This window comes from Camponotus floridanus, unplaced genomic scaffold (genome assembly GCF_003227725.1).
Source record: "Camponotus floridanus strain SB8 unplaced genomic scaffold, Cflo_v7.5 scaffold20, whole genome shotgun sequence".
NCBI classification, from domain to species: domain Eukaryota; kingdom Metazoa; phylum Arthropoda; class Insecta; order Hymenoptera; family Formicidae; genus Camponotus; species Camponotus floridanus.
In genome coordinates, this window is record NW_020229326.1 from 2,010,341 (window position 1) to 2,024,998 (window position 14,658).

A 14,658-nucleotide genomic window follows, 5' to 3' on the forward strand; every position below is an offset into this window, starting at 1 on the left:
TTCAATAACGCTCTCAATGTCTGTGCGACCGTGTCTCTCCGTGTCTTGGGACACACGCGTATGCGTGACACGGCGATAATTAGACCGAGTTTCCGCGCGGGAATAAATGCGGAAAGACGTCCTTCGCTTCCGTGACATTTTTTTAAGTACTTGTAACACGCGGCTTTTAAATTACTTTTTTAAATTACTTGTAATAGCTCGGAAGATTTGTCTCTCGATATCTACAATTAATAATAAAGTTAACGAGAGCATTGAGATTTTATAAGAGATCTCGAAAAGGTACTTTGTGTTATCTTGGCCGGCGAGCGAAATTTTGATACAAAGTTACGTCATGGAATAACAGTGTGCGAATGTCATGTATTCTAGGGGAGTCTGTCAATGTTAAGATGAGTGTCATTGAGATGTTGCGTATATACGATTTAATCCAAGTGTTATGTCTACGTATGAATAATGCGTGTCAGAATTATATGCATCGAGAGATTACGATATTAAATATTATGATTGAAAAGAAACATAACGTGCACATGCTAGCACATTTTATGATAATGGATTCTTTATTATTAAATCTTCTCAGATAACTTTTTTGATGAAGTCATAAGGCACGCACACTTTATTTGTATTAATTTTTATATAAATAATATTTTATATGCTATAAAGATAACATGTCACTGCATTACATATATCCCGTATCAGGCAGGCAGATAACGGATGCGCGTTTATTCAATTTCGAATTAATGAGCAACATTGACCGAGAGACGCTCGTTTTTTGTCGCGAAAAAAAGATTTGAAGCAAGTAAAGAGTTTCTAAAGAATCAATGCAAATACTACGCTCTTTCGTAACAAATGATTCGGAACGGCCGCTAACGTTCGACTCGACAGGCAAACGCTATTTCTTATTCATATCGAAACCAATCGGCGTCAAATGCTATACGAGTTTATGTTAAATTATCATCTTTGTGGTACTACCGACTACCGTTTTACCGGAATTCCTGGAACTGACGAACGCAAAATAAGAAGGCAATTTCCATAGACGAATCCTTTGAGAATCCATCGCGAGAAGCTAGAGCATTCTACGCTGTAACGAATAATTTTCATTCTAAATATGTACGCGTACATCTTTTCGACGTGTGTGTATATTCGTCCAGAAATATACAATTCGCCAAGATCAATTTCATAGCGCGTCATCGCGATAACACGCGACAGGTCGCGTGGTACGATGTGAATCACTCGTGACATAATCGGTCAATGAATCGTGCTGGAATAGTCACCTGACCATTAATTTCGCTGCTCGAGGATGAAATCAAATGACAGAGTTCAAAATCAAAACACGCTTTGAGAGATACGTCATTCTGCGCTCATCACCGCATTATGTATCAAGTGTCAGAATGAAATTAAGATCCAAAATCGCGAAAAGATTTTTCTTATACATGTCAGTGTGTGTGAAAAAAATTATGTTTCAACATTATAACATAAATATCTATCACATCTACATCTAATTATTATTTATAAATATATATTTATTTAAAGTAATTAAAAAAAGAGTTTATATTCCGAGATCTAAGGGAAAGACTAGTATTATAACATAAACGTATAAGAAAGGTATTTTGTCTGTATACATATAAATATATGAGAAATCGCGTAATTTTATTCAAGTACTGTATACATCACGGATTTCGGGGCATCTTTTACAAGCTTTCTTCGTTACTTTCTTCATTGACAGTTGTGATTATACGTTTGATAGATACAGAACGATAGACGTTCCTACTAGTTGCTCCGACATCGAAAGCACGACAGACAGGATAATTGATAGCGGAATGCTAATAACTCGTACGAGGCAGGCATTATAATAAGTTTTTTGCCCGGCGTGTGCCCTGCATCTACCGTATTCTCGCTCCCCTCGCGATATGTCACGAGTGTTCTTTCCGATGCTTATTAGCACGTAATTTGCTTACTTTAATACCGACTTTGTCGATAAAGATTAATCGACGCGACATTTCTTACTCGTATCATTTCTTCCTTAGTTAAAATGATACTTCCGTTTATCGATAAAAAATAAGTGTATGCATTTGTTGTAAAATTAATAGCTACGTATATTAACACTTTTGTACGTTGTACGGATTAAAGCTAATATTTTTTGCCCAAGATTAATTATCGTTATTTAATCGCTGTCAATATTCGAGATTGTAAGAGTATTAGATCTTTTATAAAAATATAAGACTGTATATTATATGTGTGATTAGCAGAAAAATACATTTTTAGTTAAATACAAGGAATAAATACGATCAAAGAATGAAATTTAGCTGAACGTATACGAACGCGAGTTTTGCGCGCGCATTTTCCCCGGATAGATTAGTAATTACATGTGTTATGGAGTGAAAAAATCTTAATACAATTTGCCAGGGTATTAAGCGCACGAAGAGTGTAATTACAAGATACTGTTCTTACGCGTTGCTTTCCTCCGAGTGATTATATATCGCGGCATGCGGGTATGGAGAGTGTTAATAATTGCGGTGGACGATGGAAAGCGTATGTATCCGTATTAAGAAGGAATGACATTACCGTATTTTGAAATGAGAGACTTCGATATCATTAATCTCGTCGCGTTAGATTGGCATTTTTAATTTTTATAGACGTGCATGTATCACATAAATTTTTACGTAAAGCAATTTTGTAAGATTTTCATCGACAAATTATCTTGCATCAAATTATTTAAATTTTGTAAATTATAATCACATGGAATAAAATATGCGTAAATTTGTAGACGTCTCAAGGAGGAGATATTAACAGAATACTCTACATATGTAGATTAAAAAAATATCTAGTACTTTTCCAAGTATTTGCTTAAAGTGGGTAAACATGGGAGTACTTGCCCAGCGAAGAAATATTTACTAGGCAAATATCTGAGGCTAAGACAAGCGACCTCTTCATTTGCCGGTGCATCTAGACAGTAGATGCAACGGCATCAGGCTTCTTGACTGTAATAAAGTTTTTGTCATACTTTTCAGTCTACGAAGGCTACTCTCGACTGCATCAAAGTGCAAATGCAATGTCACATATTTAAAGGAAATATAGATCGCTTCTTTTTTATCAAATTCATTGGAATTTGACTCGCGCAAAAAATTTGCAAATATATTTAAAAGTAGCGAAAAAAAAACTTGTCGTTATCGTGTAAATTTTAGCCTCATATACATTCCATACTGTTAAATTCACCGAGATGACAAAGATTAAGAAGACGAAGAGGGCAAGGGAGGCACTCTTTCCTTTGGTACTAACCTGGTAGGGAAATAGGGGAATCCTTGATGAACGTGCAAGTCCATGGGCATCGCGGGATGAGCGGGTCCGTGATGCGCCGCGGCGGGCACGTACTCGCCTCCCGCCGACATGGGGGGCTGCATCATACCCGCGGCGGCGGCCGCATGGTGACCCGCGAGCATGGCCCCCCAATGGAAACCAGGTGCGCCCGGCATCGCCGACGGATGCTCCAACTCGAGGGCACGGTGATTTCCGCCGGCACCACCGACGATACCACCCCCGGCTGCGCCTCCGGCACTTCCGCCTCCGCGGTGCATCCGCCACCCTTCCACCACGAATGTCGATGGTATCTCCGTCGTCTCGGTCGATCGCGCACTTTTTTCCCTCCCTCGCTCTCCTCGATATAATTCACTCAAACGTTACTACCCACTTGTACACTGCGTGCGTGCCGCGTGTCACCCTCGCACCCTCACCACCCTCGCCCGTACCCGGGACAGGCCGCCGGCGGCCTTTTCCCGTCGACGAACGGGAGGGCTCTTCGATTCGCCGCGGATCTCTCGACCGCCGCACCATCGACCACCGGTCCTTTAATCGCGCGTTACGCGGTACTGTCGTGCACGCTGCATGAGCACCATGCGGCGAGTCGCGGCGTGACAGCTGGTGACTTTGAGAACGCGACGATGACGGTGACAGCGGCGGTGACGGCGACGGTGACGGCGGCGGCGGCGCGACGGCGGATGCTGCGGGGGAGACAGGTGTCCGCGCCGTAGTAGCGTATCCTCTGGCGAGCCGCTGCAGCCGGACGGACCCGAACAGTGGCGCAGCCTTTAGCTCGGCCATGAATGACGCGCCGTATTCCGAGTTACTTGACGGAGGCGGAGCCTCGGCCTACTCGCGCCCACGTGACACCTCCCGCCTCCATTCCCTCTCCTCTCCGTACCCTCTTTCCTCCCCTCTCGTCACCCTACCGACGACCGCTTCACCCTCTCGCGACCACGTGCGCGCGCGCCTGAGTACGTTATCTCCTCTCTTTCGGAGAGGTTGTTGTTTCCTTCCTACATCCCTCTCCATCGAGATTCTCGCTCCGCGTTGCTATCACCGAGAGCAGTCCATGTTTTCTCACGTTTCCATCTAATCTGGATGATTTAAATATTCATAGGTGGCAGGTTAGCGAGTGATTAAGTTAGGTAGATAGATAAGTTGATCGGGGATTGCGTTAGCAAATTGCGTGTGCATATCATCTGTTTGGATTTTTTAGGCGAGATGTTTAGTGAAAACGAAAGTCGAGCTGGAGAAGGTGGGGGGACATGAGGGAAATTATTATCGAAAATTAATATCCGATTCTCTCTCACGTTACCTTCCTCACGCATGAGAGAAACGTTGACCACGCGCGGGATCGACGAAGCCGTAGAGACGCACGCTCGTTTTGGCGTAACACTTGTTGAGTCACTTCGCCCCCTCGCAGCCGACTAAACGCGTCCCTTAGTGGACGTTTCATAAACGACGGCGAGGGGGGTTTTCAAAGCGAACTTTACTATTCTCATTCGCACGATCGGTCGAAGACTTTATCTCGTCTTTATGGATCACTTCATTGTACTTTTGTGGAAAAATCACACTGACAAATTTTTATCCTGTCAAATAATAAAGAAATAATAATAAACATGTAATATAAGGGCAACACTTAATAATCATTTGATACATTGTCAGCGTAATAATTGATTACACAAAAGAATTTAATCCATTTTCTGTCGCCGTTTTTTTTAATTCTCAACCGACAAATTATGGCACGATAAATGTGTTACTTCTTTCTAGAGGTTCTCGAAATTATTACTTCTAATCAGGGATTCGCCGCGCGAATGGTAAATAAAAGCGACGCCTGTAACGTATACATTAAATCAACCGGAGTTACGTCAGCCCCTCGAGTTGTAACCGGTCTACTACCATAAAAAATTTAATCAAAATGCCCTCTTGGTAATTTACAGCTCGCCCAGCATCTCAACCCTTGCCAGCCAAGGTGACTCCAGCCGGAGGAGGAGAGGCTTGCTTAAGTAAGTCGGGTTGTAGTAAGGGCTCGGTGTGCAAGACGATAGAGAGAAAACAAACGAAAGTAAGAGAAGGGAAGGATAAACCCCGTAGGAGTCATAGAACGGCAGTACGATGCGGCCCATTTGCTCTTTTCCGTAAAAAATAATTCAGTCCTCGCTCGGTTTGTCGTTAGGGTTCGTGAAATGGTTAAAGCTACAACTCGAATTTGCCAATTAAACAATATTCGCATCAATATTGAGAATTATTGTTCGCGTAGAGCGCAATAATAATGTCCAAAATATTTCCTTTTATCAAAAATATAATCTTTTCTTATTTCTACGAAAAATTTGGTCTAAAAAATAACACAATTAATAATATTTTACAAAGTATATAACGCCATAATAATTTACATTATTTTCCACGACTTTACTTGGTATTATTTAAGACCGTCAATAAATCGAATATTCGCGCGCGACAATAATAATTTATTTACAACTTTGACTTTTTTTATTATTATTGCGAAGAGAAAACGAAGAGTGAACGTCGTCATGCCATTAAGTAGATTCTCTTAAGCAGAAAAATTGTTTCGCGCTGGCCTACCTGTGGGTACAGGTGTGAGTCGTAATAACATAGCGAGTGTGCCCTTTAACCCCTAATATCCCTACCTTCGCGCTGACTTCACTAAGGCCGCCGCAAACGGACGTAGGAACACGGCAATCATCGTACCTCTGTATCAATTGCAGGCGCATTATTATTGCGGATATACTTGGCGTTGCGTCGTATCATTGAACTTTCGGCAATACGCCGCAATATCGCAAATTGTTGTCAGGACTGGCGACATGTATTATTTTCGAACATTCGCGCAAAATGCGCCTCTTATTATATATAAATGCGTAATAACAGTTTCTCTCTCTTGCGTTTCTGCGTACGATTAAGGGTGTGGAATATAAGAAATAGACACGCATCTCTGAACAAAAATCCAAAATTTATTCGAAGTGTCTAACGTATGTAGTATATAATACTTGAAATCTTGAAATATATATTATCAGTAATGTGTCTTCGGATACTACTTGGCATAATACTTTACAATCGTACAGTGATTCGTTGATATCATAAATTGTAACAAAAGCATAATAGAAACCTGAAAGTAGGTGAGTGCTCCGCAGGATAGTGCACGGTAAGCTGAGCAAAACAATTTTATGATTATATCGAGATCTATATAAATGTAGCAGTTTATGCTGAAGTGAAAATGATTTTAATTTTCGATAATTGTAAAGTAACGCCACTTACGCGTTCCACTTTTGTGTGAATAACATTTGAGAATATCAACAATATTAAATAAAAATCTTTATAAAAGGAAAAAATAGAAAATATTATTTTCATATTGATAAAATTTTGTTAATGTTTAATAAAATCTTGAAAAGTAAAATTGTTAATTTTAATTGTTGGTCATTGAAAACAAATTAATACAATCCTTTAAAAAAAGAAATTAGTAAACTAATTATGAAATATTGAAACATTAATTATTATCTTATATAATAAATTTGTATTCATCGCTTCTATTTGAGCTTTAAACACGAGAAAGAGAGATATCTAAATACTATGTTAAATTCTCTTGTTTTTTCTATATACCCTGTTCTTTTAATTCTAGTTGAAAAGGTCATTAAAAATTATGTCTCACTCATGTCTCAAGTAGAAGCGCTGCTACACATATACATCTATTTTATTAAGTAGTATATTATCGCTAATATTATTGTTACTCTTAGCGGTTTTCAAGACCGTCGTTTAATCTCTTAGAGAAAACTCATGATATGCAACTACTAAAATTTTATCATGTATAATAATTTTAATTAATTTATAAAAATAGTTTCTAATAATTTCTCGTTGTCATTTTGATTAATGTGTAAAAGATTTTAAAATAAATTCAAATAAAAGATTAAAATATTTTAAAAATATATTATCATTAATTAACAGTATCACGGTGACCTCCGTAAGTTAAACGATGGTCGTCGAAAATACTGAATATCGTAATACATTGTTTTCGCACTTATCGAACTGAATTTTTTTTTATCTTTCTTTTTTTCATGGAGCATCGCAATAACTATATGCGGCTCCCTTTGATAATAATAAAAAAGGCACATGCAAATTACATCTAACATAACTCATATAATATAGATGAATATTGCGTATTCAATGATAAGCGTGATACGATCGTTACAATATTATCGAGTATTCCTTCAACCGCGTGCATGTAAAATAACATAGAATAGGTAATAATATAAGTAACGTTTTGATTTTTCAGGTACTTTATACATATTATTATGTTTTTCGCGTGTATACGGCAGATAAAATCTTGTCGCGTTCGCGATACGAAAAAATACGTTTGAAATATGTTCTTATCTAAACAGTTACAATCAAAACTGCTTTAATTTTAATGTTTTCTTGCGCTCTGTTTTGAAAAGAAATATTTTCTAATAATACTATTTAATTTTCTTTATAAATGTTTGCACAATGCGAAAGACACTGCAATAGCACTTTAAATAATACATATTGTAAAAGAAAAAAATGTGCGATATTCCATTACATTATAATACTACAGTCGTATAAATATTATGTAAGTCTTCATATTAAATCGCAATACTTTTAAAGTGCAAACCTATACGTAATTATCGAGTCTTATTTTTCTCAAATCGGAGTCTTTGTTTTTCTCGAGCAATTTCGTTGTGAAAACGGGAAACGACTGTATTGTTATATTAATATATCTTATAAAATCATTCGATGCCATTAAGCAGTCGTTAATCTCTTCTAACAAGCAACTAATAATCGTCCTTTCTTACGACGAATCTCTCATATATAAGTACGCATGTGTACTTTATTATTGAATAATTATAATTATCCAATAAATCCTTATACCCGATAGCGATTTTTTCGTATACACCAAGTTCCAAGTTGATTTTATTGCTAAAAGAGAAGAATTATTTTTTACGTGGACTACGTTTAAGTCTGAAAAAATAATCAGACGATCCCACATCAATCGAAAAGTCAGTTATGCTCTCACGCCGTTAAATTATTAATCAAGATTAATAATCAGGAAATAGCGGAACTAAGATATATTCCTGCAAATTAGGCCACAGGAACTACTATGCAGATTGCTGATGTCTAACTAGACTTTCGACTTTAGTGAAGAATGAAAGAAAAACTTTGTTTAATACAGTTTTGTTAGAACATCATAAAACTGTATTTGTGTTAAATTATGGTCTTGATAAAAATCAGCGTTCATTAAAGTGAAGACGATAATCAAGATAGAAAGACTATAATCGAAAGAAGGCTACATCTCCACTTTCATTACAATTAAAAAAATCATGATTTTCTCTTGTGAATTTACCTTACACGCGTCGACGATTGAAAACAAAAGCAACAGATATTTGAATCGACATATTTTCCTTTTCGCGTATTTAACTTCTCTCACACTTCGCGATTCATCTAACACTCGTTATTCGAGATAATCGCTGTTATTTGCGATTTATTGCGACACGACAGAAGAAATGTACGAAAGTACTGTTCTTATTTATTCTGCCAACTCCGTTTTTCTACGTCTCTCAAGGAAACGTTATACTTTGAAATAAAGTATGTAAAACTTCTGCTATATCATTGATGCGATGTTTATAGTGCATCGAGAGAATGTGAAAAACACACTTTATATAATATTGTGTGAATTTCTCGTCGAAGAGATATTGAATAATACAATATCTCTAGTTAATGCGACTCTCTATCAAATCAAGTCTAAGCATAATGACTGTGAATACCTCGATTTCACTGACAATCATGATAAAACTCTGCTCAAAGAATATTCGCAGCACATGGGTATTCATGTAAGAAAAGTTATTGGCGACCGCAATACCGTTCGTATAGATCGGTATGCTAGATTTTTCTTTTTGTCGACAATAACAACCCGCAAAGTATCTAGCTAGCAAAGTAATGGTGATTTGATATTTGGCAAGTGTATGCATGTATGTGTTTATAATTGTTTATAGGAAAAAAAATACAAGTTTGGAATATTATTTCTGTTATATCTCGATATTATTTAAAAAAAGTTTCAACTGCAATCAATATCAATTCACTATTACTTTACGTAGTTTTATTTTACATCGATCATTCGCTATCTCTATATAGTCCGCAAAATATCAAGATGGACTTACCGAAGGTAATCGCCTCTCTTACGAGGATCTTAAGATCTGCATAGGCATAGATCGGGATCGTTACATAATACGCTTACATAGTAAGCATCGTGCAAATTGTAAGCTTGCAATAAAATTGGCCATAAGGCATTTCTCGTTATTTTGCATCACGTATGTGTGTAAATTCAGAATGGTTATTTTCGGCATAGATATGTCTAAACCGAACCATTCGCTTTTACATTCCTCCTCTTAAAAAGACTTTACAAAATAGATCTCCACAAATTACATCCTCATACACATCATTTTATATCAAAAATTCTCTTTATATCTTTTGAACAATTTTTGTAAAAATTATTTCTCTTTTCGCGGAAAAATAACTTCTTTACCTCTTAGCACACAAATCGTTTCTCTTTAATCTATTTACATTAGACACCATTTTACTTATGATCCAAGTGCCTTCAAATATCAAAGACACACTCGTGAAAGAAAATCGATAATTTTTTTTTACAATTACGAACTTTTGCTAATCTTGCGTTACTAAATCATTCATAATCTTAACGAATATATATCTCTCTTGTAAAAAGCCCATATACGAGAATATGATTAAAGTATATAAAATATATCATTATCTAAAATTTTCGATCATGTCAAAACAAAATATGTGAACATATTATCTGATTATATGTATATGACATTAAATAAAATAATAGGCGAGAGATGCAAAATATCTCAGGAATGCTACAAACGCATGCAATAGATGTTAAACTGTACATACTATATGTACACGCATCCAAATTATTAATGTGCTAAGTCATATTTATTATTCACATGCACGAAATAGCCAGTCGAAATAGAAATCCTGTTGCTATATAATTAAATACAGCATTTTCATCTGAAATCAGTATTCATCAATTATCACGCACGTGTTCCAAGAGAAATTTGCATGCACAAGCTGTTTGCGGAGATTAATAGTATCTAATATAGCATTCTCTTTCAAGCATTAGATATCTCGTATAGTTCTTGTGATATGTATCGAATAAAAAAGATGTTAAAATTCGTTGTCACACAAACAGAAACCACTAGAAGCAGTAATACAGGGGAATGCTTGGAACAAATAGGAAGCTTAATCTGGAATCCAAGTATCATTCCCCAGTAAAATGTAAATGAACTTCCTTTTAAAACTGTCGAAGTCCATATACACTATCGATATTATCTTTTTTTCTTCAACAAGAAAATTAAACATCATCTCCTTCGAAGAATAATATATAATGAATAAAATATATATAATATATGATCTGTATATATATACATATATAAATAAATATTTATACTTCAACAATAATACAAGCTGCTGACTCGCGTAATTCAAAAAAATTGCATTTATATGTCATATCGTTCTTGTACAGACTAAAATTTTTTGAAACAGCATATCTGGATATGAATATTTTCATTTATAATGTTTGAGAGATTCGTAGCCACATTATCTTGGTGCAAATTTAATCAATTGCTTAAACGCGAAACAAATTAACATTTCTTCTATGTGTAAAAATAACATTGACTCGTACTCATATGAAATTTACTTTTCATTTTCCTATATTACGTAGTTTGATCGAATATTTTTAATAACCTGTATATGTTATATAACTTGTGGTCAGAAGTTATGATTTTTTTGTAAAAAATTTTTTGGTAAAAAATTTCAGATATATAATTGGAAAAGATAAAAGGCAGTGGAGTAATCAGTCATTGAGCATGCTGACAAATGCATCGTCTCTCAATGCATCGCTGATTCAGACATTTAAAATTAAAACAACCTAATAATATATCGATAGTGCTCGCGGAAAAAATCGCGAGCAACTTTACACCGCGGACTTAATCGCTCTAATTAACGATGCCGCGTGTGTATCGAAATGAATATTGCATTATCCATTTTCACCAAAAATTCATTGATTCTTGGCGTCGATATTTTTTTCGATTGCGCGTTTATTACGCGCGTATACCTGCCGTATATTTGCTCACACGGGCGGTGGTCCTTTTGGATTGCGGGACCAAGTCGGTAATAATAGCGTGGATAACGTAGATAACATAGTCTCGCAACAATTTGGCTTCAAGAAGTATTCGACACAGACAAGGACGACCTGCAGGCAGATAAGGACAAAACAGCAGCACTGTGAACACTTGCGGATTCGCCAGACCCAACTTCGAGAAATCGGCTCGTTGTCGGGATTGTCGCTGTTAGCGACATCAGCATTGCTCTTTGCGATCGGCACCAATTCCGTGTCGCTCTTGGATGAATCGGCATCATGATCGGATGCTTTCTTGCGCTTGCTAGAAAATAAGGAAATAAGAAAACAAATATTTGAATGATCGAAAGGATAACGATTTATACCTTTAATGCCGCAAAGTACGTGATAATGATACATTTATTATTATCTTGCTTTTATTTGAATTATTATTTTTGGATTATTTTAGATTATTAATTAATTATTTTATTATTTATACCATAACGTACTTTCCTACACTTTTATATATGTATATATTATAATAATTACATATAATATATTATAAATTTTTTTTTCATAACTTACTTGTCGCGCACGCGTGTATTTTCCTTTCATTAATTTTATCTTGCGATCCTATTATTATTGTAATAGTTCAAATTACTATTTTTATTTATCATTTTATTATTTCATTTATAGTATAAGGCATGTTTACGTGTTTTTATATATTATAACATATATATCATAACTTACTTGTTACCTTCCATTTTTGAAGTTTTCAATCTCGAATCGTAATTTTATTTAATACGTATGACACTTTGTTGTAAATCTTGTTTCGTTGAATAATATGTAATCTGGTAGTCAGACGTATAGTCGACTATTTTAGAGGAGAAACTTGAACGAGTTTGCTCGCAACTGCGAGAAATTAATTTATGCCGTCCCACGGGTCATGATAATACGAGTAAACCGGTAATAGCAAAGTTGGCCGGAAAATCAATTTGGAGATGCACGTAACTTGGAAGTTGCGAGATTGCGCTTGCAATTATATAGCTAGTGTTATCCTGTTTCTCCATTAAGATTATACATAAGTGCACGATTATTTAACTTTTCTGCAAATATTCGCTCCATCTGCGCTTTAATTTGCAGACGTAAGGCTCGAAACATTTCGTTGCCGTTAAAATCTGTTTACATTTTATGGTATGGAGGGAAATGAAAAAGAAGAAACAAAACGCGGTGGCAACCATCGATTGTGGAAAATGGCGCAAGGTTTTTATACCGTTTTTTTACGACTCGATGTGGCAGATGCTTCACGCCCGTGAAAACTAAACCTATTATCGCCACCACTGAGCGGTGATTGAACGTAGCTATAAAAACATCTTTAAAACAAAGTTAAATAAGATACGCTGTGGTGATAATTGGAATCTCAAGTAATTGAGTCGACAAACAACGGCATAAGATTGTATTATATGTAGAAGACAGACGAATGAGAAGACAGATAAAAAAAACTTCATGTTCTCTACTGATTGCACAGCGTGCAATACGTTATTTAATTTCTTTCGAATTCACTTTCGAATCATTCGAATAATAATTATTATCATTTTTTTAATCAACATTAACGGTAGCTATGAGATAACGTGTATTTTTCCAGTATAATAATATTGCAAAGTGTTTGGAGTCTGAAAAAATGCAAAAAATTACGCAGAAAAATGGCGCAGCTTATGAAGAGACCTGCAATTCACTTTATCGTCTAAATTTTCTTTTATGTTTTAAGACGTGCATAATCATAAGAGACGAGATGCACAGTCGTCTCTTGCCTGGCAAAGTTCTTATATTCAAATGAGTAGCCGCCTAATGCCTGGCGCTATGGACCAACGACCTCGCGCGTCCCCACATCTAAATAGTCGCCTTCATTCTTCACTTCCCATTTCGACGTTATGCAAATGGAATGCGAGCGAGAAGACGGCGTTTCTTAATCCCACGAACCAAGTCTCACTCTCAAATACTTCAATAATTTGGGCGATAATTTACTCGATTCGATTCGATTATCATCTCATTCAAACAAACGTCATTGTATATAGTACAATATTAATTATTTAATCTTTACAACAATATCATTTACGTTTCACGTGTAATCTTTGCATTCTCAGATAAGAGTAAAAAACCTTGAGACATGATATCGGATCATTATAAGAGAGATCTAAATATCTGACCGACATTTGTCAACGTTTAAAATTTAAGAGACAGTTGTTGCAAGGTAAACAAGTTCATTGTGGCTCGTCGTAAAGGAAAACAACCGAGCACTTTTCTTATAAAGGTCCAACATTGCGACGAGATGTGATAAAAATGAACGATAATGATCATACTCACTCCGCAGGATAATGAATCTGGTTGGTTGCCGTTCGTTTGATGGCACGCGCGTCCATACTAGCCGCCGCAGTGCGCACGATGAGTTCCCTGCACTGCCTTTGCAAATCGCGTAGCTCGTTCTCGGCGTCCTCGATCATCTTCCTCAATTCAATCAGGGTCTTATTGCCCGGTGCGAGTTGGGCTTCCAAACTACGCGTTATTCTGCGAAGATTCGCCAACCTGTGCTCGCGCTTGCTCAGCTCCTGCTCGCTTCCGCTTCCGTCGGAGATCCCGCTATCGGAGAGGGATCCGCCCTCCTGCGTAAGATTGCTCGCGGAAGTAGCGGTGAATTTTACGCAGTGCACCTCCTCTGTCGTCGTGTCATTCAGCACCGTGTCATTCTGAAACATGACAAGTACGGATAGTTAGCGGTTGTTGCTCGACAAATAAAAAATAGCGTGATACAATAAGAAAATATTATTCAATCTTTATTAATGGTAAACTTGATGCGATTAATATATTAAAAGTGCAGCTAACAATTAACGTAATATTTGGTGTCGATTATGAAAGTAGCTCAAAGAAGGAATCTTACAGACGGACTCTGCAATGAAACGACAACGTGCGACGAATCGCGAGATCTTGATAAGTGCGGGTATACCCGGGAGAGGACACGATATCGAATATTGTATAATCCACTCTTGCGCATCACCGGAGGGCATCGAAAAGCGTATAAGACGATTATATAGAGTACGGAAAGAGGAGAGAGAGGGAGAAGGTAAAAAAGACGAGGGCGTAAGGTGGAAAGGCGAGAATAACGTAGAAGCGTTAGATGCTAAATTGATCGCGATACGTCAACCAAC

General features: G+C 36.7%; 2 protein-coding genes across 8 annotated transcripts in view; both read right to left on the reverse strand.

Annotated features, from left to right (window-relative positions):
* LOC105249939 (protein trachealess) overlaps positions 1–4,062 on the reverse strand; it is a 74,493-nt gene extending 70,431 nt beyond the window's left edge. For 4 of the 6 annotated variants that reach the window (XM_025408276.1, XM_025408275.1, XM_025408274.1 and 1 more), the window contains exon 1: positions 3,274–4,062. In XM_025408276.1, coding sequence (XP_025264061.1) covers positions 3,274–3,569 — 296 coding nt within the window. In that variant the 5' untranslated portion in view covers positions 3,570–4,062. The remainder of the gene's footprint in view (positions 1–3,273) is intronic. The other 2 variants (XM_025408280.1, XM_025408279.1) reach the window with 1 other exon arrangement.
* Positions 4,063–11,222: 7,160 nt separating this feature from the next.
* The window catches only part of LOC105249940, a 37,054-nt gene continuing 33,618 nt past the window's right edge, over positions 11,223–14,658 (reverse strand). For both annotated transcript variants that reach the window (XM_025408318.1, XM_025408317.1), the window contains exons 20-21: positions 13,820–14,199; positions 11,223–11,780 (exon numbers count right to left, since the gene is read on the reverse strand). In XM_025408318.1, coding sequence (XP_025264103.1) covers positions 11,468–11,780; positions 13,820–14,199 — 693 coding nt within the window. In that variant the 3' untranslated portion in view covers positions 11,223–11,467. The remainder of the gene's footprint in view (positions 11,781–13,819; positions 14,200–14,658) is intronic.